This window comes from Leopardus geoffroyi, chromosome E2 (genome assembly GCF_018350155.1).
Source record: "Leopardus geoffroyi isolate Oge1 chromosome E2, O.geoffroyi_Oge1_pat1.0, whole genome shotgun sequence".
Classification (NCBI taxonomy): Eukaryota; Metazoa; Chordata; class Mammalia; order Carnivora; family Felidae; genus Leopardus; species Leopardus geoffroyi.
In genome coordinates, this window is record NC_059335.1 from 9,823,312 (window position 1) to 9,848,618 (window position 25,307).

The following is a 25,307-nucleotide window of genomic DNA, read 5'->3' on the forward strand; positions in this document are numbered from 1 at the left end:
CATTCAGGGCCCTGGAACTTGATTTTTTTTTTTTTTTTTTTTTTTTTTTTTTTAGTTTATTTGAGAGAGAGAGCACGTACGTGCACACACAGGAGCAGGGGAGAGGCAGAGAGAGGGAGAGAGAATCACAAGCAGCCTCCACACTGTCAGCACAGAGCCCGACTCGGGGCTCAATCTCACAACCATGAGATCATGACCTGAGCCGAAATCGAGAGTCGGACGCTTAGGGGCGCCTGGGTGGCTCGGTCCGTTGAGCGTCCGGCTCTCGGTTTCGGCTCAGGTCATGATCTCACAGTCTCGTGGGTTCGGGCCCCGAATCCGGCTCTGTGCTGGCAGCGCGGAGCCTGCTTGGGATTCTCTAGCTGCCCCTCCCCCACTCATGCTGTCTCTGTCTCAAAAATAAGTAAATAAAAAACCTTAAAAAGTCAGATGCTTAGCCAACTGAGCCCCCCAGGCCCCCCAAGAACTTAGATTTTTTTAAAAAGAATCTTAGTAGAGTGGATTTTAGATTTTCAGAAAGACTGAAAATGATACAGAGAATTCCCATATACCCCATAGGCAGTTCCCCCTATTACTAAGATCCTAGATGATTGTGGCACATTTGTTACAATTACCGAACCAATATCGACACATTGTTATGAACTAAGGTCCATACTTTTATTCACCTTTCCTTAGTTCTTACCTAATATTCATCTTCTGCTTCAGGATCCCACCCAGGATACCACATTACATTTAATGGTCATGTCTCCGCAGGCTCCTCTGGCTGAGACAGTTTCTCGACTTCCCTTGTTCTTAGTGATTTGACAGTGTTGAAAACCCTGGTCAAGTATTTCCAAGAATGTGCCCCAACTGGGATTTGTCTGATGGGGAGAGATGGGGAGAGAGACCACAGAGGTGAAGTGCCACCGGCTTCTCATTACTGAAAGTACACTATGTCACCGTGACTCACCACCGTAGGTGTTCACCTCAAGCACCTGGCTGACAATGCAGGTTTCTCCACTGGAAACTTGGTCTCCCCATTCCTTTCCCACACTGCACTCTGGAGGGAAATCACTGCGAACAGTCCCCTAAGGAGTGAGGAGTTTCGCTTCACCTTCTCGAGGAAGGAGTATCTACATAAATTATTTGGAGCTCTTCTGCATGAAATATTTGTCTGTTCTCCCCATTTTATTTGTTCGACTGTTCACTTAAACCAACATGGGCTCGGGGATATTTTATACATTGGATTATAATCTCTTCCTAGTTCGTTGTATCGCTCGAATTGTTCCAGCTTTGGCCACGGGCAGCTCTTCCAGCTGGCTCCTTTGTCTCTTTGACATACCTTACCATTTATGTGTGTGTATGACACACGAAATTTCCCTTTTGGCACTACGAGATGCTCCAGGCTCATCCTGTGTAATTTCCTGCCCAAGCCTCACAGCAGCCATTTATCAAGGAGCCCTGGTTCCTTTTACTGGACAATGGTATTAAAAACAACGATCTGGGCTCTGGGTGTCTGAATTTGTGATACGCTTGCTACAGCTTTTTTTTTTTTTTTTTTTTTTTTAAACCAGAGACAGCCCTTGCTTAGTTTTGTTTCCCCGTCTAAGTACTTTACTGCCTTCCCAAACCAGTTGCAGTATCCGTCGGCAGAGGGCGCAAAAAAAAAAAAAAAAAAAAAAAAAAAAAAGCTAGCGCGGATGCATCACCGCTTACGCGTCTCCCAGTGAAGAACCACGCGAGATAAGGCGCGGAGGCGGGGCCTAGGAGGTGCGCAAGAGACCTGTCAAACCCGTACAGGGGCGGGGCGTATCTTGCGGCCTGGATTCGGAGCTGTCACGTGAGGGTCGGTGGTCAGCTGACTGGGGCGCAAGTTCCGCGGGGAGGTACCGGCCTAGACGGAGGATGCTGCTGATTGGTGGAGCAGGAGCCAGAGGCGGGGGGCACTTCGGGGCGGGTCTTTGACGGCGGGGACTACGATTGGCTTATGCGAGTCACGTGGGATATCGTAGGGCGCACCAGGAAGAGTGGGGTGTCCTACGCGGCTGTTTGCGCAAGCGTTGAAGCGGCGGCTCGCCGATTGGAGACGGTGAGTCACGGGGCGGTATGCCCCTGCCGGTGGGGGCGTGGCCGGCAGGGGCGCACCTCGCTACCAGACCGCTGGTTGGCCGGCGCAGATCACATGGTGCCGGGCAGCAGGCGGCGCGCGCCGGTGCGACGTCAACGCCGCCCGCTAAGCTTCCCCCGACCTGACCACCGCGGCCGGGCCTCGGCTGAGTACCCCGTGGGCCCGGGTCCGGCCGTTTGCTGAGTACCGTTGCGGCCACCATGGACAACTCCGGGAAAGAAGCGGAGGCGATGGCGCTGCTGGCCGAGGCGGAGCGCAAAGTGAAGAACTCGCAGTCCTTCTTCTCGGGCCTGTTTGGGTAAGAACCGCGCCGAGGGGTCGGCGGGGACCTACGCTGAGAGGACGAAGGAGTCATGGCCCGAAGCGGCGGAGTAGAGTCGCAGGGCCCGAGCCTAGAGAACGGAGGGGATTCCGGGAGGAGGAGCCACGGTCTAAAGTGGTAGAGGGGACACCGGCCAAGGGCCAGGGGGCCCGGGCTGTGGGAGCTCGGTTTGAGGAGAGACCTCCTGAGATGGTGGGAGGGCCGTGGGCTGAGGACAGCCAAACGGGCCACACCGTCTTGAGGCGGTAAGAGGACCCAGGCTGAACATGGGCCAAGAGGCCGGAGCGAACCTGGGCCGAGGGAACACGACCTGAGGCCTTGAAGGGGATCGGTTTGGGAGAGCAGCCGGGTCAAGAAGTCTTTTGGAGCTCTAGAGAACGTACTCGAAGGATACCTGACGGGCATAGTGGGCCCGGGACTGAGGACACCTGCCCGAGGGATTGACCTTTCTCCAAGGCGCGCAGCAGCGGATTTGCAGGAGCTCCGGGTGATGGTGAGAGGGTCAGGGCCAAGGTGATCCTGGGAGTGATGGGGCGCCCAAGTCTGGGACGTCTGAGGGCGCTTGAGAGAAAGCTGCATGAACCGGAGAAAGAAGCTGGACTCGAGGTGCTGGAGAGCATTGAGGACTTTCCGGGGGCCTGTCTTAGTCCGTGTGAGCCGCTATAACAAAATAGCCTAGAACGGGTGGCTTACGAACAGAAATTTAACTCTTAAGAGTTTTGGAGGCTAGAAGTCCAAGATCAGGATGTTGGCAGATATGATGTCCGGTGAAGGCCTGCTGCCTTGTAGACAGCCACCCCGTCACCACGTCCTCACGTTGTGGAAGGGGTGAACTAGCGTGTTGGAGTCTCTTTTCTAAAGGCACTTCCCCCTTTGGGAGGTGACCAAATCACCCCCCCAAAAGCTCCCATCTCCTCATGTCATCATCTTGGAGGTTAGGATGTCGGCACATGAAATTTGCGGGGGGACACAGTCCTTAACGGGGCTGATCTTGGACGGTTCCCGTTTGCCTTTTAGAAAGGACCGCGGCAGCTGGTGTGGGGGAGAAGTTGGGTCGGGGAGTGCAGGCAGTGACGGTAATGACACCAGGTAATATTTATTATTAAGTACTCGGATTCTGAGTCAGACCTGGGCCAGGCACTTCACCTGCGTCCTTGCATTGAACCCTCACAACATCCCGGGGGGGCTGGACAGATTACTTTTCCCGGTTCCCCGGTAAGTAGGAGACCTGGTCTGTTTGATCCCAAAACTATCTTGCTGCCACACTGGTTTCTCCCCGAGGCTGGTGCCCGTTTCTGGACGCTACACTTAAGAAAGATGGGGGCCGGGGCGCCTGGGTGGCGCAGTCGGTTAAGCGTCCGACTTCGGCCAGGTCACGATCTCGCGGTCCGTGAGTTCGAGCCCCGCGTCAGGCTCTGGGCTGATGGCTCAGAGCCTGGAGCCTGTTTCGGATTCTGTGTCTCCCTCTCTCTCTGCCCCTCCCCCGTTCATGCTCTGTCTCTCTCTGTCCCCAAAATAAATAAACGTTGAAAAAAAAAATTAAAAAAAAAAAAAAAAGAAAGATGGGGGCCAACTTAAGAGGAATTTCTAAGTTAGGGAACTCCCACCCCAGAACTCCTCCTTCCTCCCTGCCCCACATGGCAGTTTTCTCCCGCTGTTTAATGAATGCATCCCAGACCCTTCGAGCGCCAAGAGCAGTTGAGACGGTGCTGAGAGAGGAGTGGGCAAGGCGAAGGCAGAGGCACGGACGGAGCCTAAGAGCTGGGAGCATGGCAAGAGGTCAGCCGGGAGGACTCCTCCTGGCCAGCCCTCTCTCCTGGCCCCCCCGCCCCTCTGGAGCCAGGCTTCCGTGTGTTCCGCATTTCACAGCTGCCTTTTCTCAAGGCCCCCCAGTGGCTTCAGGGGCCGGAGAAGGGAGTGTTGGGGCTCAGCCCATCCCTCATGCGTTTCCCTCCCCTTTTAGAACCATCAGGAGTGACGGCATTCCAAATTGAGAGGTCTCTGCTCATGTCAACGGGCCAAGTAGGATAGCCCCCACCTGGGATCTGAGACAACCTCGCATCCTTAGACGTGAGGGCCTTCTTTGTTCTTCACTGTTTCTGGGCTCCCGGACGCTAGAGGGCTTCTGTGCACCAGCAGCCCGAGAGGGAGGCAGTACCAGCCAGTTAGTAGATCAGAGCTCCTTGTATATCTTCCTCTGGCTCTTTCCTCCCCCCCTCGACCCAGCCAGTGTACATAGACCAGGGGAGGGGAGCTGTAGGGAATGGGGGAGCAGCCCAAACTTCTACTCTGGAAACAAAAAGATGGAGATTTCCTGAGCAAAGCACAAATTGCAGAGAAGGATCGGGGATGGGGTAGATACACTTTTTCCCTCTTCCTGCCCCAGGGCTTCAGATGGATCCAGAAACTTCCCTGCTGTGCCCTGTTTGGAACTGTACAACTTCCAAATGGTGGTTCCGTTCCCTGGGGCTTTTCCTTGGCCCTGACGCCTCCTCCCTTGCCCCCCATCCCCTGCTGACCAAAATCCAAGAGAAAAACTTCTTTCCCCTTGGATACTACCATTGGTAGGGAGTTTTTGCATCTGTGAAATGAAAACCATAGCGATACCTCATAGGGCTGCACGTGAAGCGATGAGCCTGATCTCTGTGTTTTGAGTACTTACTGTTATTAAGTATCTTATTGGAATTTGAGTTAGAAGTGCCGGAAACGTACAGATGTCAGGGGTTTGGTATACAAAGAGCGCATTTGTACAGATTAAATGTTGACAGATCAGTTCCCGTTTAAACCGCCTGTAGGCATCAGCCACCCCCAGGAGCCCTGCCAGCTGTCAGGATCCACAGCTGAAAACTCGGTGTCCCTTGCCCCAACCCAGAGCACAAGTCTTTCCCAAGGGGATGCGAGGTTTCAGGGCTACCCGGCCATTGTTCGGCTGCACCCCCAGGGTTCTGCCTTTATTGACGGAGGGGACTGCTGCTTTCGTGCAGAACTTCCAGTGTTCCTGGGTGGGACGGGACGGCTCAGAGACAAAGCCCTTTGAGAAACATTTTGTAAGAAAAGGAAACACGTGGGGCGCCTGGGTGGCGCAGTCGGTTAAGCGTCCGACTTCAGCCAGGTCGCGATCTCGCGGTCCGGGAGTTCGAGCCCCGCGTCCGGCTCTGGGCTGATGGCTCAGAGCCTGGAGCCTGTTTCCGATTCTGTGTCTCCCTCTCTCTCTGCCCCTCCCCCGTTCATGCTCTGTCTCTCTCTGTCCCAAAAATAAATAAACGTTGGAAAAAATTTTTTTAAAAAAAGAAAAGGAAACACGTTCGGCTCTGGGGCTACAGCGAAATCATGTTGGGGCGCAGAGGGGCGTCGGTCCGAGAACCAGAGGGGGACCTGCCGGGCCACATCGGCCCCTGCCTGTGAGCTCACAGGAAAGCAGTGGCCCGTAAATACGCACCTTCAGCAGGACGTAGGAAGGAGTGGGGCGGGTCCGAGGCCCTGGGCTCTGTGGAAACCAGAAGGTGGTGTCCCCCCTCCTGGCTAACCTGGGGGTCGCGGGGGAGGTGAAACCCACACCGAGATTAGAGCTAGGTAAACGTTTCTAGAACATGCTCTCCCTGCCAGCCTGATAAGCACCCAGCCGAGCACCTGCTGTGTGGTGGGCGCTCTCCCAGGTGCCCGCGTGCTTCCAGCAGCCCCGCCAGGTCCGGAGTCTTCCCCCCAGACACAGAGGGAACCGGGGCTCTCGAGCCGGGAGTCCGCTTTTGAGTCCAGGCCTCGTCACAGCCCCCGGCTTTTCCAGCACCCCAGGTGGCTCTAGAATTCCCGTTGCCAGGTGGCCGGCAGCCCTCGGACTGGATTTCTCCTCCTCCTTGTAATAGCAGCCATTTGAGCACCTGCTCTGTTCTGGCCTTGGTGCCAGGTACTGAGCACGCGTCGTCCCTCCTCCCCGCAGAGGCTCTTCCCGGTTCGGTTTCGTTGCCTCCATTTTACAGGTCAACAGACTGAGGTTCTGGGATCGCTAGCCCGAGGTCCCACAGTTATGAAAAGTGCCCGAAACTGATTTCAGCCCGGGTCTCTCGACCCCCGGGTCCATTCTATTTCTGCTGTCCATCTGTTACGGGCATGTCACAAGAGTGTCCTGCGATGGTGTCAGAACCGGGCAGTTAGTGTGTGTGACACTTTATTCTTTTGTCGTTCCTGGGGCCTGTGTTGGCGGGGCTCTGCCCGCAGGAGCTCAGACACACGAGGCCCGGAGGAGGTGGTGCCCGCAGAGCCGGGGAGGCAGTGAGCGGCTCAGCTTTGCAGGTGGCATGGGAGGAGCTGCCCAGGGATCCCGCAGCTCTGGCCCTGTTTTCCAGTGTTCCTTCTGCCTGCGGCACTGACGGGGGGCTCTGCGGGGGGCTGGTTTAATGACTCCCTCCCTTGCCCAGCGGCAGCTCGGTGTGGCTGCAGCAGAGAGCAGAGTCTGCTTGTGGGTGAGGGAAATCCGCATGGCGGCGTTGGCTGTTCAGTCTGGCGGAGAAGCAAGAGTAGGCAGGGACCTTGTCCACCCTCTCTCTCTCTTTTTTTTTTTTATGTTTATTTTTGAGAGAGCGAGAGGGGGAGGGGCAGAGAGCAGGGGACAGAGGAGCCGAAGCCAGCTCCGTGCTAACAGCGGCGAGCCCGACGTGGGGCTCGAACTCACGAACCGTGAGATCATGACCCGAGCCTCAGTTGGACGCTCAACCCGCCGACTCACCCAGCTGCCCCCTCCCACCCCCCTTTCTTATTTTCCAGAAGACAGAGGGAAGGAAGCCTCCCAGATCTCCTGAGTGAGTGAGTGAGAAGCAAGGCAGGACCGGATCTCCAGGACCCGAGTCCTGTTTCTGGTCCCTGCCACCATCTGGCAGCGTGAGCTTGGGCAAGCCCCTTGACCTCTCCGAGCCTCAGCTCCCTCCTCAGTGAAGCAGGAGTAAAATACCCCAAGCCTTACTGTGAGGAACTTGGTGCTGCTTCAGGCAGGGTGCTTTAGGTCCTCATAGTAACGTAGAGAAGATACATAGAACGGCAGAGAAGGTCAGGGTGGGGACGGGCCTTTGGGGTCCATTCGTCCCCACTCAGGACAACGGAGGATCTGGGAAACTGAGGCGCCGACGGAGGGCCAGTGGCTACGGCCCTGCGGGGAGTGAGGAGGACCTAGAAGGAGATCCACCTGCCCTGCCTCATGAGGCTCGGAGGAAAGCGCAGGTGGGGCGGGTGGCCCGATGCTGGGAGGCAGGAAGTGCCCAGGGGACAGAGGAAGGAGCCGGGAGGCTCTGCCCCGCGGACCCCCCCTGGCCCGCGGCCCACCGGGCCTTCTGTGCGTTGCTGGCACCGTGCTCCCCTCTCCATATGGCAGTCGCTGGAGGTTGGTGGCTGCGCCTGGGAGCCCGGAGACTGCTTCCTCTGCCTGGGGAGGGGGCAGAGAGCAGAGCCGAGTGGGTAATTATAGACAGCCCTCCACCAGGCCGGTCCAAACCAGTTCCCTCTATTCCCGGCGTGGCTCGTGGCGTGGCTCGTGGCTCGGAGCCGAGCCGCCCGATGGGGAGAGCGAAGCAGAGGCAGCTTGGGGGAGGTCGGTGGGGGAGGGACAGTCAGCTGTCGCCTGTGCTGCCGCTGGGCTCTTCAGGAGAGGCCTGCCCAACTAGCTTTTCTGGATGTCCTGCAGGAGGCACGGGAGAAGTCCTGGGCTCTTCCGGCTGAGAGTTTGCCAGGCTCCCATGAGGGATCTGAGCCCACCTGACCTCAGCAAGAGGCCCTGGAGTAAACCGCAGGTTTCCCTGCCGGGAGACCGCTTGCTAGAGCGCTGGAGCTGGGGGCTGCTTCCTCCTGGTCACTCTCTCTGCCACAAACCTCCCTGTTGCGTTAGAACAGGGCCCAGACCTTTCTCCTGGCCTCCAGCACGGGGTCCCCTACCTGCCTGTTCGGCCTCATTTCCTACCGCTCCCTGCACCGCAGCCATCCTGGCCCACTGCTGTTCTTGACCTGGCCGAGCTTGTTCCTGTCCTGGGGCCTTTGCACGTGCTGTGTGACTGCTGTCCGGAATGCTCTTCCCTCTTTCCGCGGGTGGCTCCTTAGTCACCTTCGAGGACCGAGCTGAAATCTCACGTCCTCCCAGTGGCTTGCCCTGATGTGCCTGACCAGGGAACCCCCTCCTCCCCCAGTCCCTCTTGTGCTTGCTTACTCCTCACATCGCCTCGCTGATTTCCTGTTTACTGAGGGCCAGGTCCTTCTCCTTTGTTTACTGCTGTCATCTGCAGCGTCTGGCACAGAATAAGTGGAATAAATGGCTCGTGTTTGTTCCCCAGGTGATAAGCAGCTATGCGAATGGCTCCTCCTTCAGGGCCTGCCAGTGACCCTAGGCAAGTCACTGGCCCCCTCTGAGAGCTCCATTTCCATTTCCGAACGGAGGGGATGGGACTCCAGGGGTTCCCCCTGCCATCGCAGGCCCCAAGTTACTGGGAGGAGGCAGGCCTGAGCAGACCTTAATCCCTCTGGCTTTCCCAGTCCGCGGTTAGAATGGTTGACCCAGAGCAGGCCTGGCGTGGAATCACAGAATTTCAGGCCGGCAGCTGACAGGCTTTGTGTTCTGTGTTCACTCTGTCCCGCTGAGCTGAAACAAATCAGCTGGGGCCGACTGTTCATTGTTGATCACCCGGCTCTGGGCCTCTCGGTGGGTCGGGCCATTTCTGCTTATCCAGGAGCCCGAGGTTTTTTTCAGAGCACGTCTGAATCTGGATAGAACCTAATTGTTGCCACAAAGAAGGGAAGGATGAGCCAGGGGATCCATGGGATGAGGAGACCTAGGGTTTCGGTCGGTGAACACGTCCATCCCCTTTCAGTAAGAGAATATTCCCGAGAAGGTCCCCCAGAGGATTTTGTAGCTAGGCCTCAAAGGACTCTATGCCCGGGAAGGTTCTTCGCCTCTCCAAGGCCCAAAGTGGGTTCTAAAGAAGTCACTCCAAGCAGGGGCCCCAAGCCCAAGGTGTGTTGGGCCAGCTGGGGTGAGGTTGGCCAGGGAAGACTGTGGAACCATGCAGAGTGAGTGTGGGAGGGCAGTCCTCCGGGCGCTTCCTGTGGAGCAGCGGAGGGTAGGGGACCAGCATCGGCACAGCCCCGGCAGGCAGAGACTTTTCATCTAAAGAAGAACCTTACCTGCTGTGATTTGGAATCCCGGGCCCTGGATTCCAGCCCTAGCTAGCCTGACCAGGGGTGTCTACCAGCTGACACAGCCTGACTCGGAACAGGTCACCTAAAGCGATGGGTCCAGGTCAGCTTTTTCCCCTCCTGAACCACCTGATCTTTCTGAATCACCTAGGACCATTGTTGGAAAAGCCCGATTCCAGGCCGCACCCAGCCCTGAGGGAAATCTTCAGGGGAGGGTGGCTGGGGAGGCTCTGGTTTGATTACCGTGACCATCCAGTGACCCCAAGGAAAGGACCTTCTGCCTTAGCGGTGCAGAATGAAGGCGTGCCCCCAGATTCCACGGGAGGCCCCCCCAACAGCCACAGCTGGGGCCGGCGAGTTTCCAGGGCCAGCGGACACGAGAGAGGGGCAACAGGGAAAATGATCTGTGTGGCTTTGTTGCTGGAAAATACCCGTCTTCTCTTCTTCCAGACAAAATACTGGTTGATGTCAGCGAAGAGAGAATCTGAAATCCATTTGGTAGAACTGAGCGTGTGGGATTTTTTTCTACTGCTGATGTGGGCGGTGGGAGCTTGACCTCGTGGGCTGAGCCTGGTTGCAGTATTGGAGGTGGAAGGACAGAAACGTGGTGGGGACTCAGACGAGGTTCTAATGAAGGGTCCCCCAATTCAGGAAGAGCTTCATATGCACCGCCTGCGTGGGAGATCAGGAAGTCAGGGTGAAACTGCCCAAACAGAGCGCTCTTTTTTTCCCCCTCAATGTACTCCTTTGTATGTCTCTGGCCTCTACTCTTTTTTTTTTTTTTTTTTAATGTTTTTATTTATTTTTGAGGGAGAGAGAGAGACAGAGCACGAGGAGGGGAGGGGCAGAGAGAGAGGGAGACACAGAATCTGAAGCAGGCTCCAGCCTCCGAGCTGTCAGCACAGAGCCCGACGCAGGGCTCGAACTCGGGAACCATGGATCATGACCTGAGCTGAAGGCGGATTCTCAATCTACTGAGCCACCCAGGTGCCCCTCAGGCCCCTACTCTTACACAATAAGTTCTTTGAAGGTGGTTTTGCCATTTTAAATAATTCTGTACTGAACATCCTTACAACTTTTCTGATTTAGTTTCTTGGGATAAATTGGCAGAAATGTAATTTATTGCTGGGCCACAGAACCAAATGTAAATCTTGGCATTTAAAAAGAGAAGTACTTTGTTTGTTTGCATTCTTCCCTGTATGTTTTAATAGATAAAGTATGCAGATGATAAAGAATTCAGACAGTACCAGTGAGGCGTGCTTGCGTGGTGATTAAACCTGTCTGCCACACCTGGCCCCCCCCCCCTTCTGTAGGGTTCCTGTAGACCCCACCTTCGAGAAGAATGCTGTGGCTAGTTTTTTGTATACATCTGCTCAGTCCTGCAGTAGTAATGACACACGTGCAGGGTCAAGAGGTCTATACTGAACAACCGCAGCGTGCGAGCCATGGGATTAAGGCATTGGGAAATGGCCAAGGCATCCAGAGCTGGGCTCCTCCCCCAGAATGCTTTGCAGTCTCTTGGCAGAGGTGGGTTGGGGGTAAGGATTTGCAGAGAGCCTGGGAACCCGTGGTCACCGAGCGGAAGTGGAAGAGACTGTCAGAGGCAGGGCTCACGGGGAGGTTGGAAGGCCCCCCTCCCCGAGTGAGGGTGGCCCACGCCTCCCCCGGGAGGGCCCCGGCAGCGAGCGTGTCTCTGTTCCAGGGAGTGGAGGCCATGGACGCGGTCTCCCCTGAGCCCCCAGAGGAGGCCTGGGCTGCAGCGGACCTCCCGGGGAAGGGATGGGGGCGGGGGCGCGTCTGCACTGGCCCCGGGGCGGGATGCTTGCTTGCTCTTCAACACCAGACGGGTTTGTCTCATCTTGCCCCTTCTTTCCCCAGAGGCTCATCCAAAATAGAGGAAGCCTGTGAGATCTACACCCGAGCAGCAAACATGTTCAAAATGGCCAAAAACTGGAGCGGTACGTGATCTTTGCTACAACTCCTTCGTGGTCGAGTCTCCGGTTTTCCCTCCGCTTCCAGTCCCGAAGGCCTGACCCAGGGGTTCGCCTGGCAGCGCCACCCCCCTGCCCCAACCCCGCCACCTTTCTACGCCATCTTTGGCCTCAGAAGCCCATCGGCCTGCCATTGGCTCCTTTTGAGCCCACTGGGTTATTTTACTTGGGTCACAAGACCTTGGAGAGAGGTCTCTAAGGCTAAGGATAGATAGATTAGCGGATCCAGATTGCTCTTTGAGGGGTTTCTGAATTCTGGGCTCGGGGGTCCATTCCAGTGGTTCAGTTAACAGTAATCGTTAACCGTTTGCGGAGCGCGCTCCTAAGTGCCAGGCGTGCATTCTGTGATCGAATGAATCGGCACAGCAGCCCTGTGAGGGTCAGTACCGTCCGTGTTCCCGTGGCTGGAAACGGAAGCTTCGCCCAGCCCCATGCCTAACAAGTGACGGAGTGAGAATTCGGAAGGCAGAGCTCCGACTCGGGAGTGGAGCGCTTAACCTGCCCCCGTGCTGGCTCTGTGACCTTTGAAGCCAGTGTGACCTAGATCTGGGTCGCAGACTGGCCGTGTGCCCCTGGGAGAGTTACTCGATGTCTCCGAATGTGATTCCTCCTCAGTAGGACCACAGGGACGGTGGTCCCGACCCCCACGGGGCCGTCGTGTGGACTCCCGGAGACATGGTGGCCGGGAGTGCCGCGTGTGTCCTTCCTGCTAGCCGCACTGCCTCCCACCTCGGAGTGGAGGGAAAGCTCACAGAGGACTCTGGGCAGCAGATTAGCAAACTTCAGGAGCAGTGAGGAGGTGCCCCCCACGGCCCTCTCTGTGTTCTCCCTCTGACTAGGGGAGGACGCAGGTTGACGATGTCAGGTTGCTTAAGGCTGGAGGAGGGCATCGGCCTGGAAGAGAGCGTCCCAGGACGTGCGCCTCCGCTTGGTGGGTGGAGTGTGATCAGAGTCGTGGCCGCTCTGGCTTCGGCCATGAGGTTGTGGTGAGACTCCCGGCAAGGCTGGAGCGTGGCTGGCTCCCCCGAAGAGAGGCTGGCAGGCAGGGAGGGGCCCCTAGAGGCCAGAAAGGCAGGAAGTCTGGTTGGGAGCTGCCAGAGGACTCCAGCTTGGAGCGTCAGCAAGACGGGGTAGAGGAAATTGAGTGAAGACAGGTTCAGGTTCGGGACCCAGGGAGGAACTTGCTGACCAGAAGGAGATGAAACCTGAAACGGGCCCCTGGAAGCAGTGGGGAGGGCCCCAGGCAGGACGGATCTCCTCGCTTTCTGAGGATGCTTTTGGTTTCCTGGAAATGGCAAGAGTTCTTCCTGAACTGTCGCAAAATACGTTGTGCGTAAAGCCACGTGCCAGGGATAATTTTACGCTCTTGAACTGATCGGGTGCCATCAGAGAAAGAAATGTTTGTTTGTCTTAGAGTTTGTTTATTTTGAGAAAGACAGAAAGCCGGAATCAGGGAGGGGCAGGGAGAGAGAGGGAGAGGGAAAGAGAGAATCCCAAGCAGGTTCCGCACTGCCAGCACAGAGCCTGACCCGGGGCTCGATCCCACGAACCTGTGAGATCGTGACCTGAGCCGAAGTTGGACATTGAACCGACTGAGCCACCCAGGCACCCCAGGATGTTTATTTTTCAGTCACATAGATGGTACTTTGCCCCTCAAATTTGTTACTCCCGCCCTATTCCTCCAGCTGTTCAAATAAAAGCCTTGGGCTGTTTTTCAATTTTCTCCAATGACGCTACTCTCCTGGACAGTTTGCACTCAAGCCCTGCAAAATGATAAATCCTGCCTACTGAGAACCTGGGCTGCTTTGTCTTTCCTGCTGCTCTGAAGTTGCAGGATGGAGTCAGGCCCTCTGGTCCCCTTCCGGCTCAGGAATTCTGTGATTCGGATCCTGCTGGAGGAGGATGAAGGGAAGCATGGGGTCAGGCGGAGGCTGGCTGAGCTGAAGGTGGGGGTTGGAGGAGGAGAGATCCCGTGGTCTCCTGCATTCCACAAGGCGGTTTAGGAGACAGACGTGTGACCAGAATGGCTTCCAACTGGTGCAACTAAGGACGGGACAGACTGGGCTTCCCGTGTGGTCACTGCTACCCTCTGCCCATGGGCACTTGTCCCCGAGTTCCTGCTGTCCCATGGGGCCACTGCTGGGCTTAGTTGGCGATAGTTTGTATATCCTTCATAGCTCTCGGCCCTGCCTGCCTTCTCTGTGTTTTTTTAGAAATGGTGGCCCTGGAAATTTCGGCAAAGGCTGGGACCAGGGCTGTGGGATTTTAGCTGGCCTCGGCCTGGCCGTCTCTTTGCACGCCCAGGGCTCAGGGGCCTCCCTCTTCCTCCAAGTCCACCTCACGGACTTTCCGGAGCCTCGGCCCCGGGGTCAGGAGGCCCGAAGTCGAGGCCTCCACCTCAGCTCAAGCCAGGCCTGTCTCCCCCCCCCTGGGGGCCCCTCTGCATTCTCGAGAGAGCCGCCTCCCCAGGGCAGTGTCTGAGCGGCATCTGATAAGTGGAGCCCCGCTAAGGCTGAGCTCACTGTTTTCTGTTCCAGCTGCCGGAAACGCTTTCTGCCAGGCCGCCCAGCTGCACCTGCAGCTCCAGAGCAAACACGACGCGGCCACCTGCTTCGTGGACGCCGGCAACGCGTTCAAGAAAGCTGACCCCCAAGGTGAGCCTCTGTGCGACGCTGGGCCCGGCTGCCCGCGCACCAGCCGAGCGCTCCCCGGAGAAGCCCTCCGGTGTCCGCGAGGCTCCGGTTTTTTCCAGGGGCCAACACACGCCGGAGGCTGGCAGGAGGCTGGCAGGCAGACGCTTGGGCTTGAACCTCAGAATTGGCTCCCTTCCGGTTGGCATTTGCATCCTGCTCCAAGCCTCCGCCTCCCCCTGCTGCTCGGTGTGCGCAGCCGATCGCTTCCCTCCCGAAGCCGGGAGCATTTGGGAGTGGGAGTTACATTGCAGACCCGCCGCATGCCAAGGAGAGAGGAAAATCTGTTCTGTTGTCAGAATTAACATGCAGAAGGGGGTGGGAGGGGTTCTAAGACCGGCCAGGTAGGAGTTGATGCCGAAAAAGGAGCGGAAATTATCCCGACCTGGCTTCCCAACACGCTGGGGGGGGGAATCAGAACGGAGCCCGAGATGCAGTTGCCAGAGAACAAGTTACTTAAAATGCGGGAGTGTTTGGGGATAGGAGCCCGGTTTGGGACTGACTCATGGTGAGAAGACCGTTTGTCCCACAGCCCAGCGGGGACCAGGCTCTGGGGTTTTGTGGAGCTGGAATTTTAGTTCATTTTTTTCATCCTGGTGCCAGACACAGGTGGCTAACTTTTTCATTTTAGCAAGCGTGAAGACGTTTTCTTCAAGTGACCCCTCGTTGTCGCTATGCTCTCAGAAGAGAATAGGGAACATGTGAATGTTTCAAGGAAAAGGAAAGAAAGAAAAGGAGATGCCGCGCCTTGGAGTAAAGACCTGTCCTTCCCAAGAGAGTCAGAGAGGTGTTTGCACGGATCGGTGAGCGCGGGCCACACCCGAGCGCTGGGGAATTGTTGGCAGATCCGTTACCCGTACCCGGGGATATTTAGTTCCCAGTCGGGGATTTGATCAGTGTAGACCAAGTGGCTTTTCTGTGTCCCCAGGCTTGACCGGTCACTGCTCCGTAGCTGGGTATGTCACAGGTGTTGGCCTGAGGGGTCATGTGGTGGGCTGAGGCCTGGCCAGAACCAGAGCAGAGGCCTTGTGATGGGGTGGGCCACCGCAGGCTGCGTGGACAATGTGACGATGACCCAGGGACGTCTGTGTCCGTTCCCTGCCCGCATCCCCCGGGGAACTCCCCACCTCAGCCTTCCCTCTCCCCCCCCCGGGGAAACCGGTCTACCTGGAGAAGCTGCCTTAGCTTCTGGGCCTTCACCTGCTGCCCCTGGGTGACTGGAAGGACTCGTTTCTTGGGCGGGAGTTGAGCGCCAGGCTCTGTGACACGTGCACAGCGCTATTTGCCCTTTAAACAAACCTCGGCCCTTCCCTTGGACGGGCCCCCACCCGACGCCGCGTCCTTCGTCACCTGGCTTTCGATCTGAGCTTTTTCAGCTGAGGCTCAGCACGGCAGGGGGTGCGTTGGGTGCTAGGTTCTGGGCCGGGGGCTGTGGCCCCCATGCCTGGCCTTAGTAAGTGCAGAGGGTGGCCGAGGCGTCCCTGCCCCAGTGGGAAAGCAGCCGACATGGCCGTCGTGGAACCCAGAGGCCACTTTGGTTTCTCCAGGGATCCGCAGACATGGTTTGCTGCCCTGGGAGCTGAGGCGGGGAGGGGGTGGATTTGGGGTGGCAAGGACCTTTCAGGGAACGAGAGGGGCAACGGTGAGGAGGGGACCCTGATTTGGGCAGAGCCAGGACTGAGTTCCTCGGCTGGAGTGCCAGGTTCTTGGTGCTGATCAGGGAGGGGCGTTGGGGGCGAGTCCCAGCACCGCTGCCTCGCTGTCGTCCGCCCCCGCAGTGGCTCACAGAGTGCGTGGCTGAGTGTGGTCTCCCTAGTGTGAACGGAGCCTGTGCCCCTGTGGCCTTGGGCAGTCACTTCATCCTCTGGGCGTCTGTTTCCTGGTCTGGTGAAGCAGAGACCGAGTGTGAAAGGACGCGCAGACCTGCCCAGTGCGGCACCTGGTGTGTGATAAGTATCTAGGAAGGGGTGGCCCTTGGCTCCCCTCAGACAGAGGCCCGGCCTCCCCCAGCCTCCTCCTCTTGGCTCTGTGCCTTGTGAAACAGAGCTGGAGGGCCCACTTGGAACCCTGCCGGGTTTCCCCGAGCAGGTGGCCAGCTCCCTGGGGCCTTGCTGGCCACCGCGCCTGCCTCGAAGGCCTGTGTCCTGTGTCAGCACCTCCTACGGGAGTCCCGGAGGGCCCTCCCCCGGAGAGGCGGCTGGGGCCGCTCAGGAGGCCTGCCAGAGCCAGCCAGGGTGGAAGGAAAGGATTCGGTGCCTGTCACCGCCCTCTCCCTCTGCGAGTCTGCCCAGAGTGCGGGCCGGGGGCAGCCTGCCCACCCCCTTGGTGGCTGGGGGTGCGGGGAAGTGATGCCCATAGCTGTCAGCGGCTCCCCGATTTCCTATAGTCACCTGATAGCCAGGCCCGGGGGTGCCTACTGCGCGGTTAGACGTGGTAGCGTCTCTTTTTAACCCATTCCACTTCCCCGTGGGATTCTGCGGTCTGCCCCCGTTTCACTGGGACGGGCTCAGTCCCAGGCCTGATACAGGCAAGTGCAGCTGGACGGCGGGGCCGCTGGAGCACAGGAGGTGGGCCCGGGGCCCCGGGCCGCATGACTCCCAGTATGCCTCAGCCAGGCCTTCCCCTCTGGGCCACGGCACCCGCCACCCCCATCCCGGGCTGGCTCCCGTCCAGGGGTGCGCCGGCCGCTCATCGGTGGGGTCCGGGTGACTGGAGATAAGCTGGTTGTATCTAGTTTGTCGGCGTCCTGCCTGCCGGCGCTCTCCCCGGGGCGTCAGCGGGCAGCCCGCTGCTTTCAGGGACAGCTGTTCCTGAGCCGGGAGCAGGCGTGAAGGGGACTTAACCCCGTGAGTCCGTGTTGCCGCCTGGGGGGTGAGCCTTCTGCCCCCGCTGCCACTGCCGGGACCGAGCCTTGGCGACAGCACTCGGGCCTGGTGCCAGCAGGCCCGTGGGGACAGCTGGGGGCCTCCGGTCCCCCTCCTGGGCTGCTCATCTCTCACCGGGAGCAAGCTTTGCCCCCTGGGCCAGGTGCCAGGCTGGGCTCCCTGGTGTTCCAGAAGGGGGAGCCACCGGCACCCCCTGGGGTGGAGGATGAAGCAGGGGTGGGAGGTGCGGAGCCAGCTCCTTGTCGTCCTTATTTTCATCATTGTGTCGCGGCCCAGTGTTGGCTCGTCAGATCCAGAAACGCTCTGTTTCGAAATATGCACCTGTGTTAAAGTGAGACTGTTTCCGGCTGTATTTTTTCTCTCTTTCCCTCTGCGTTCTCTCCCTTTTCTCTCCTTCTGCTTCCTTTTTGCTTCCTTTTCTTCCTCTCTCGCGCCTTGAGCTTTCAGCTGCTTCCCATCCTTGACCAGAATGGTTCTCTGAATCCTTCCGGCGCCCCCAGAGGCCTTTCAGAATTGGATCAAACCTGCAGACACTCCTTCCCCCAGAGTAGAGCTGACACACACCCACTTTTTGCCTGTAAACTTAGGGGGCGGGGAGCTTGTGGACTCCCTGAAGGCCCAGCCACAGTCTGAGGCTAAGAGCCTCTGCTCACCTGTCTCCCTGGGTCATGAGACCTTTAGGGCCCTGAGAGCAGGCCAGGCTTGGCTCCTCTGTGGCTCCTCTGTGGCCCCTCAGCCCAGCGGGCCTGGCTCACCGTGGGGGACCTTGGGGGTGGACCAGGAGCCTTGTGGGTATCCTGGATGGCAGGGGGACCTTCCAGGCCCACCCCAGCACGGAGCCCACATCCTGTGTCTGTCCGGGCTCTCTTCCTTCCCCCCCGCACCTCCCCCAGCACCCTTTCTTCTGAGATGCATTAAAAGAGATCCAGCCCGAGAGCTCATCTCTGTCTGCTAGAAAGTGCCTCCCACTCATGCCGCTCTCTCTCCTCCAAATGACGTGTCAAAAGAGAAAAAAAAAAAAAGCAATAGCCGAATTTAAGGTCTTGGAACAGGTGGTGCAACAAAGGTAGCCGAATTCTGTCTCTCACGGGCCACCCTGGTGTTTGCTTCGTTGGGGACACCTGTGGTGTGGGGAGCTGGCACGCGGTGGGTGAAGGTGGGCGGGGAGAACAGAGGGCTGTGCTGAATGCTGAGAAAATGATGGGGATTCCAGCCAGAGGGGCCTCGGGGTCCCCATCACTGCCAGAGATGGGGGCCAGGCAGGTGCAGGGGACCGTGGCAGACTCGGGGTCCCGCAGTGACGGGGTACCAGAGTCCGGGTGGAACCTGGGGGTCCCTCGGGTGTCAGGCTTGGCCGTCCCTGGCCAGGACCCCTTGTCCTGGAGGGCAGGGCCTTGGCGGGCCTGGCTCAAAACACCCATGGGAGTCTGGCTGTCAGCCTGACGGTGTCCGGTCCCTGGGGCTGCTGGGAAGGTGGTGGCAGTGTGGCAGCCTGAGGGAGAGGGCAGCCCTCAGCAGGTAGTCCGCCGCACGGTACGTTAGTCTAAGAGCGTTACTTGGGGCTCAGGTGTCCCTTCACCTCCCCTCCCGCCACGGCCATGGCCACGAGGGCACAGTGGAACACCTGCCCTGCTCTCTCCTCTTCCTCCTCCTCCTTCTGGCTTCTGCTGAAATAACTTCTCTTTCTCATTTCTCCCTGCTTCCCTTTTTCTCTCCGCAGAGGCCATTAACTGTTTGATGAGAGCGATCGAGATCTACACGGACATGGTAAGGGCCACTGCCTGTCTCGTCCCTCCTGCTCTATCACCTTGCTCCAGCCTGCCCTCCCTGGCGCCAGCTTTAGGAGCAGGTGGGGGGGGGGGGGGTCACCCGCGCCGGCCTGGCTCCCGACAGCTCCCGCCACAGCACAGGGGAAGTTACATTTGTAGAAGTTACAGCTATCGGGGGCCTTTCCCCTTGCTGGTCCTTCCCCTCCTGCACCCCATTTGATTAGCAGGCCAGAGGGGAGGTGGGGCCCAGAGCTGGCTCAGCCCCTGCCCTGTCCCCGGGAAGCATCCCCACGACAGATGAGGCCCAGAGGCAGCTCCACCAGGGAGCCAGGACCAGAGACCAAAACCGGGCTCCGGCTCCCATCCGCTCCGCGTTATGCCGCTCCACACTCTGCCTCTGTCTCGCCAGACCCCTTCCCCAGGCCGGAACCGGGTCCTGCCCCCTACCAGGTCCAGTAGCATACTGGAGTGTTGTAGTTAGAGCGGCGACAGCGGCTGCCAGATTCCCTCCGCTGAGTGGGTCAATCCTCCCCTGCAACGGCCCTGTGAGGTGGAAAGCGTTACCCCATTTGACGGGGATGGGGGGCCCAGACAAGCAACGTGACTCGCCCAGGGACACGTGCCTGCGAACAGCAGTTGCTGAGACCCGAAACTAGGCCTCGCCGAGCCCGGGGCTTTGCCCTTTTCCGATGTCCCTTGGCAAGCGGGTGTCCGTAGACCAGCCCCGTGTGCCAAACGGCGGGCCAGGAGCCCAGTTCTGCGGGCCCCTCTGCCCCCCACCCCAGGTAGAAGCTGGTAGCCTATGCTTAGCTCCTCTGGAAGCTAGGGCCGTCCCTGGGGAGAGCCGTGCATGTCTGCAGGGGAAGCTGGGGGTTGTTGGCCTGTGAGGGGGCCGTCTCCACGGCCACACGGGGGGAATGGGAGGCCAAGAAATTCCCATGCGGTGCGGATGCTCGGACCCACTTTCTCCAGGGCTTTTACTGGGTGACTGTGGGCTGGTCGTTCCCCTCATCTGGGCCCCCTGTCCAGCACTTCCTCAGGCCGGGGCCTCTGCCAGGTACCTGTGCACCCACATTATCTCTGGCGTTGCCCCGCCCACCTGTGCCCCTGTGGACGGGACGGACACGGAGGCTGCGTGTGGGGGGCTTGCCCAGGGTCACTGCATCGGGCTAGCGCAGAGACCAGGCCTCTCCCTGGAGCCTTCTGTTTAGGGCCCCTCGGTGCCTTCTCATGCACACCTCACCGGTGTCTGAGGGGCAGGAAACCCCCGGCTCCGGGGGCCTGGAGGGGCGAGGAAGGGCTGGGCTGGGGTGCTGGGGACGTCCCTCGTCACAGATGGCCCCTGCCCACATCCCACCCAGGGCCGATTCACGATCGCGGCCAAGCACCACATCTCCATCGCTGAGATCTACGAGACGGAGCTGGTGGACATCGAGAAGGTGAGGGGGAGTCCGGAGGCCCTGCCTGGCTGCAGGGGGAGCGCTGCGGCGGCTGGGGCCCCTTGGGCCGGGGCTCGCGTTAACTGGGGGAGGCGTCTGGTGCCCGGGTGCCCGGAAGGGGGCATGGGGCGTTGGCCAAGCACGGGTCAGGGGCTCCTGCTGTGCCCCAGGCAGGGCCGGGCCCCTGGCGGACAAAGGTGGCATCGCTTCCCCGTGTCTCCTCAGGCCATCGCCCACTACGAGCAGTCTGCAGACTACTACAAAGGGGAGGAGTCCAACAGGTATCGGGCAGCGGGCTCCCCCCGCCCTCCCCCCGCCCTCCGCAGCCCCCTGGAAGCTCCCCCCACCTACACTGCCACCGCCACCGACTTCTGCCTCTGTCCCGCCCCACACAGCTCAGCCAACAAGTGCCTGCTGAAGGTGGCTGGTTATGCGGCTCAGCTGGAGCAGTATCAGAAGGCCATTGACATCTATGAGCAGGTGGGGACAGGTGTGGCCTGTCGTCCCTGCATGGTGCTCCCTCCATTACTTCCCCGGCGCTCATCCTGTCCTCCCTGGCAAAACCTCTCCGCCCACCACTCCCCACGGTGTCGCCGCCCTCTCCTCTGTGCCCTCTCCCCTGTGCGCGTTTCACGGAGAGCTTCCTGGGAGGCCCAGGGAACGGGAAGAATCGCGGAGGCCTGGGGTGGCCGGAGGTGGCTGAGCAGCCCCCAGGAGGCATGGTGGGGGGGACGGGAAGGGAGCGACCCACAGGTGTGCAGGCTCCCCTGGGCTGGGAGGGGCGGGCGGGGCGGGCGAGGCTGTCCCGGTAGGTTCAGCGCGGCCAAGAGAAAGGCAGGCAGCTGGCCTTGGAGGAGAGGGGGGCGGGCTCCGGCTCTCAAGTTCCCGCCTCCTGCCGCCTTCTGCCCACCAGTGTGTCTGCCTCCCTCGGGCCTGACAGTGGGGCCGCCGCCTCCCTGTCATCTCGTCATCTCGGCTGCCTCGGCGGGGCGGGGCCGGGGGTGGGGGGGCACGGACACCTGGCTTCAGCCCTGTGGCAGCCCACCCCCGTCACACACTGCTCTGTGGCCGCCCGCACACCGTTGGCCGACTTCTCTGGGCTGGTCCTCGGCCTCCCTGCCCTTGGTGTCTCGGGTTAACCGGGCTTCAGCCTGGACACAGACGCACCGACCCCGGTCCCCCCGCCCCCCGCCCCTGGCTGCCAGCCCCGAGCTTATGGTGCCACCTGCACATGCGCACAGGTGGGAACCAATGCCATGGACAGCCCCCTCCTCAAGTACAGCGCCAAGGACTACTTCTTCAAGGCGGCCCTCTGTCACTTCTGCATCGACATGCTCAATGCCAAGGTGAGCACGGCCCCGTGGGCCCACCCAGGGCCTCCCCCTCCTCCCAGTGGCCACCCCGGAGCCCTGGGTCTGTCATTAGGCCGAGGCCCCTCTTGGCAAGGGGTGAACCCCTCCCTCACGTCTGGTGTCTGCAGTCAGCTGTGGGCAGGACAGGATGGCACGCCTCGTTCGCACTGGCGTGTTTCTGTTCCTGTTGTCACGCGCCCGGTCTCCGTAGCCTTTGAGTTTGCCCGGCTCCTGGCTCACTTGGTGCCAGGCTTTTTCTTCCGTGAGAGCATGTTTTGGGTCCTTACCGCGTCCCTTGAGGTCGGCACCACTGTTGCCCCATTCTACAGCTGAGGATGCTGAGGCCGGAGCCCCTTATGCAAGGCCACAGGGCTGGATTCCAGATCTTTGACTCCCAGAGTCATGATTTATACTGTAGCACGCGTGCCCACACCACCCATTTTCGGGGCTTCTCGGCAAGAGCGGAGCCAGTGCTGGCTGAGGGGGCAGGGAATGGCCTAGCCGGAGGAGGAGCTGGAGTCCTCGGGGTCCGGGTTCGGCATTTCCTGGGGTCTCCGGCCACCCCGCCCTCAGCCTCGGGGAGTGTCTGAGCACGGCCGCCAGCCCCCGCTCCCGCTGTGGGCGAGAGCTCAGGCTTTGCTGTCGGGCCGGTCCACGTCCCCACCCCCACGTCCCCTGTGCCCCAAGCAGGTCATTGCGTTTCCCCGCTTTCAAAATGGGGGTCCCCATCACGTGGCCCTCCCCGGGGCCTCATGGTGGTGAACTGAGAAGTGCCCAGCACCAGCCCTGGCACGTAGGAGGTACTCCTGCGAGGCAGTTGGTGTTTGCCCCCTGCCCTGGGCACCGGCCTGGGAAACCCTTCCCGCTTCCTCCCCACAAGCTGTCACCGCAGCCACACTTGGCCCAGCACAGCCCCACGGAGGTGCCGCCAGGCACAGAGCCAGGTGACGCTGGGGGAGGGGCACAGAGAAGGACTCAGGGGCCAGGTGTCTCCAGGTCCCCTTGGCTGCCAGGCCAGTGGCTCCGATGGCCCCTCTTCATGAGCTTGTCCCCTCTTTCCACCCTTGTGACGTTTAGCTCGCCGTCCAGAAGTATGAGGAGCTGTTCCCTGCGTTCTCTGGCTCCCGGGAGTGCACGCTAATGAAAGTGAGTGCTGGGTGGGCTGGGGGCAGCGGGGGAGGGCAGCCGCGGGCTCCAGTCGCCATAACTGCCGAGATCTGTGCGGTGGTTCTTTAGGGTCTTCCGTCTTTGTTTTGTTTTCCCTCCCGTGCCGTGTGGGCCTCCGTTTTCTAGCCGGGAAAAGTAAGGCTCGGGTGGTGACGGAGACGGCAGAGCTGGGAGGCCGCGTGATCTCACGCACGCACGCACACGCCTGCATGCACACGCACAGGGCGGGACTGGAAACTACCCTTCCTCCCGGCACGGGAGCCCCCTGACCTGCACCGCCGGGTCAGGCGTGGATCTAACGGGTGGATCTAATCCAGGTCAGGCGCGTGGCCGGCCTTGGCCCCTGACCCATCTGCCTGCCATTTTCTTGCAGAAATTGTTAGACGCCCACGAGGAGCAGAACATTGACAGCTACACCGAAGCGGTGAGTGGCCGTGGCGGGGCCCGCCCTCCTCAGACACACTCTCCTGGGAATCCCACCCACCCTTTCTCTGGCCCCGGTCCTGTCCCCGGCCCCGGCTGTGAATTCCTTTGTCCAGTCACCCCAGAATTCTCCCAAGGAGCCCCAGAGATACAGGGAGGTGTTCTCCCCACATTAGAGATGATGGCAGTGAGGCGCGGGGACTCGTCCTCGGCCCCTTGGGGGCAGAGCTGGGATGCAGACCCGTGTGTGTCTGCCCCTGAAGGCCAAGGTCTTTGCAGCACTCGGTGCCCCAGCTGAGCAGCTGGGAGGAGCAGGGAGGGAGGGGGACGCGTCGTGGAAGGGCTCCCTCTTCCAGCACCAACCTCCGTGACAGAACCACCCCACGGAGGTGTTTCTTCCTTTCCATACTCTGTTCTGAACATTCTGGAACTCTGTTGGGCCCAGGTCAGGTCCTGATCCAGTCGTCTGGACTGCATCTGTCAATCACGTTTCCTGGGGGCCCTTCAGGAATCCTACACCGCTACCGATGACAGAGACCAGAGTCCCTCCGGTCCATCCTGCCCCGGGCGGTGGGTGGGACACGAGGAGGATCAGCCACAGAGAAGGGAGAAGCAGGGCCATGGCAGGGCAACAGGCCCCCATCCCCGTGGCGTCCGGAACAGGCCGCCCTCACGCGGCCAGGCCTGTTTCCCACCCAGAAAACAAGGAAGCTGGACCGTTCTATGCCGCAAAAATCCTTTCTTTTCCCCAAGGCAGCCTTAAAAATTTTTTTTTTTCTTTTCAACGTTTATTTATTTTTGGGACAGAGAGAGACAGAGCATGAACGGGGGAGGGGCAGAGAGAGAGGGAGACACAGAATCGGAAACAGGCTCCAGGCTCTGAGCCATCAGCCCAGAGCCTGATGCGGGGCTCGAACTCACGGACCGCGAGATCGTGACCTGGCTGAAGTCGGACGCCCAACCGACTGCGCCACCCAGGCGCCCCCCCAAGGCAGCCTTAGAGGGAGCCCCCCTCCCCTCGCTCCTCCTCAGGGAGGCTGGCCGGGAAACACCCAGAGAACCTGGGACTGGGGACAGGGAGGGCGTCAGGGCCGGCTGTGGGACCGGCGCCCTCTGCCACCTCCCCCGCTGTGTCGCAGGTGAAGGAGTACGACTCCATCTCCCGGCTGGACCAGTGGCTCACCACCATGCTGCTTCGCATCAAGAAGACGATCCAGGGTGACGAGGAAGACCTGCGCTAAGCGTCCCCAGCCCCCTGGCACCCGTCCTCCTGCCCCGTCTTCTCTACCCCCGCGCCCCTCCAGCGCGTGAGCCCAGAGACGTGGGGCCGAGACCTTGGCTGCGAGACCTCCCCTCCCTTCCCGCAGAGGAGTCTCCCCAAGCCGCGGTGCGGGCTCAGCACTGCCGCGGGGCCCCCGAGGCTGGGCCTGCCGGCCGGACAGTGCCCCTCTGTTCTCGCTGCACCCCCTCGCCTCCTCGCCTCCTGCCCGTTTATTTAATCCCCCCCCCCCCCCCAGAGGTGCCCTTCTCTACCCCAAACACAGAATCTCTGACACAGACCTGTTTGCTGTGGGTGCCGCCAGGGGTGGGGGGTCAGCATCTGGTCCCCCGCCTCCTGACCGGCTGAGTCGCAAGACTGGCTTCGGTCTCTCCCACCTGTCCTCCAGCCGAGCCCTGAGCACACGTAGCCGCTGAGATTTGCTCTCCCCGTGGGGGCGGGCTCCTTCCCCTCCGGTGCCAGGAACCCCCACGGCGTCCTGCAGCCCTGACCTCTCAGGATAGACCGCAGGCCCTGGACCTCAGAGGGCCGTCCCCGCGCCCACCCTGACATCTCCTTCCCTAGTGCTTTGAGGTTTTGTGGTCGGAAGCTGCAGCTGGCCTGAGAAAGAAAAATAAAAAAGAACACTTCGCATGAGTCTCTCTTCCTCTTCACCTCTGCTGCCCCGTTGTGTCTCTGGGGCTGGTGTCCTGTCTCCCTTCCCGCCTGGTCCC

General features: G+C 59.9%; 1 protein-coding gene across 2 annotated transcripts; it reads left to right on the forward strand.

Moving 5' to 3' along the window:
* Nucleotides 1-2,000: 2,000 nt before the first annotated feature.
* Nucleotides 2,001-25,230, forward strand: NAPA (NSF attachment protein alpha). Of its 2 annotated transcripts, none has more exons than XM_045441887.1 (11): nucleotides 2,001-2,405; nucleotides 11,478-11,557; nucleotides 14,128-14,244; nucleotides 18,886-18,932; nucleotides 20,296-20,373; nucleotides 20,599-20,654; nucleotides 20,769-20,853; nucleotides 21,615-21,719; nucleotides 22,803-22,871; nucleotides 23,266-23,316; nucleotides 24,455-25,230. In XM_045441887.1, exons 1-11 carry the CDS (start codon nucleotides 2,308-2,310, stop codon nucleotides 24,554-24,556), a joined length of 888 nt encoding a protein of 295 aa, XP_045297843.1. In that variant the 5' UTR covers nucleotides 2,001-2,307; the 3' UTR covers nucleotides 24,557-25,230. The 2 variants fall into 2 exon arrangements, with proteins under 2 accessions (XP_045297843.1, XP_045297844.1); XM_045441888.1 differs by lacking the exon at nucleotides 2,001-2,405 and adding an exon at nucleotides 8,480-8,740.
* Nucleotides 25,231-25,307: the final 77 nt, after the last annotated feature.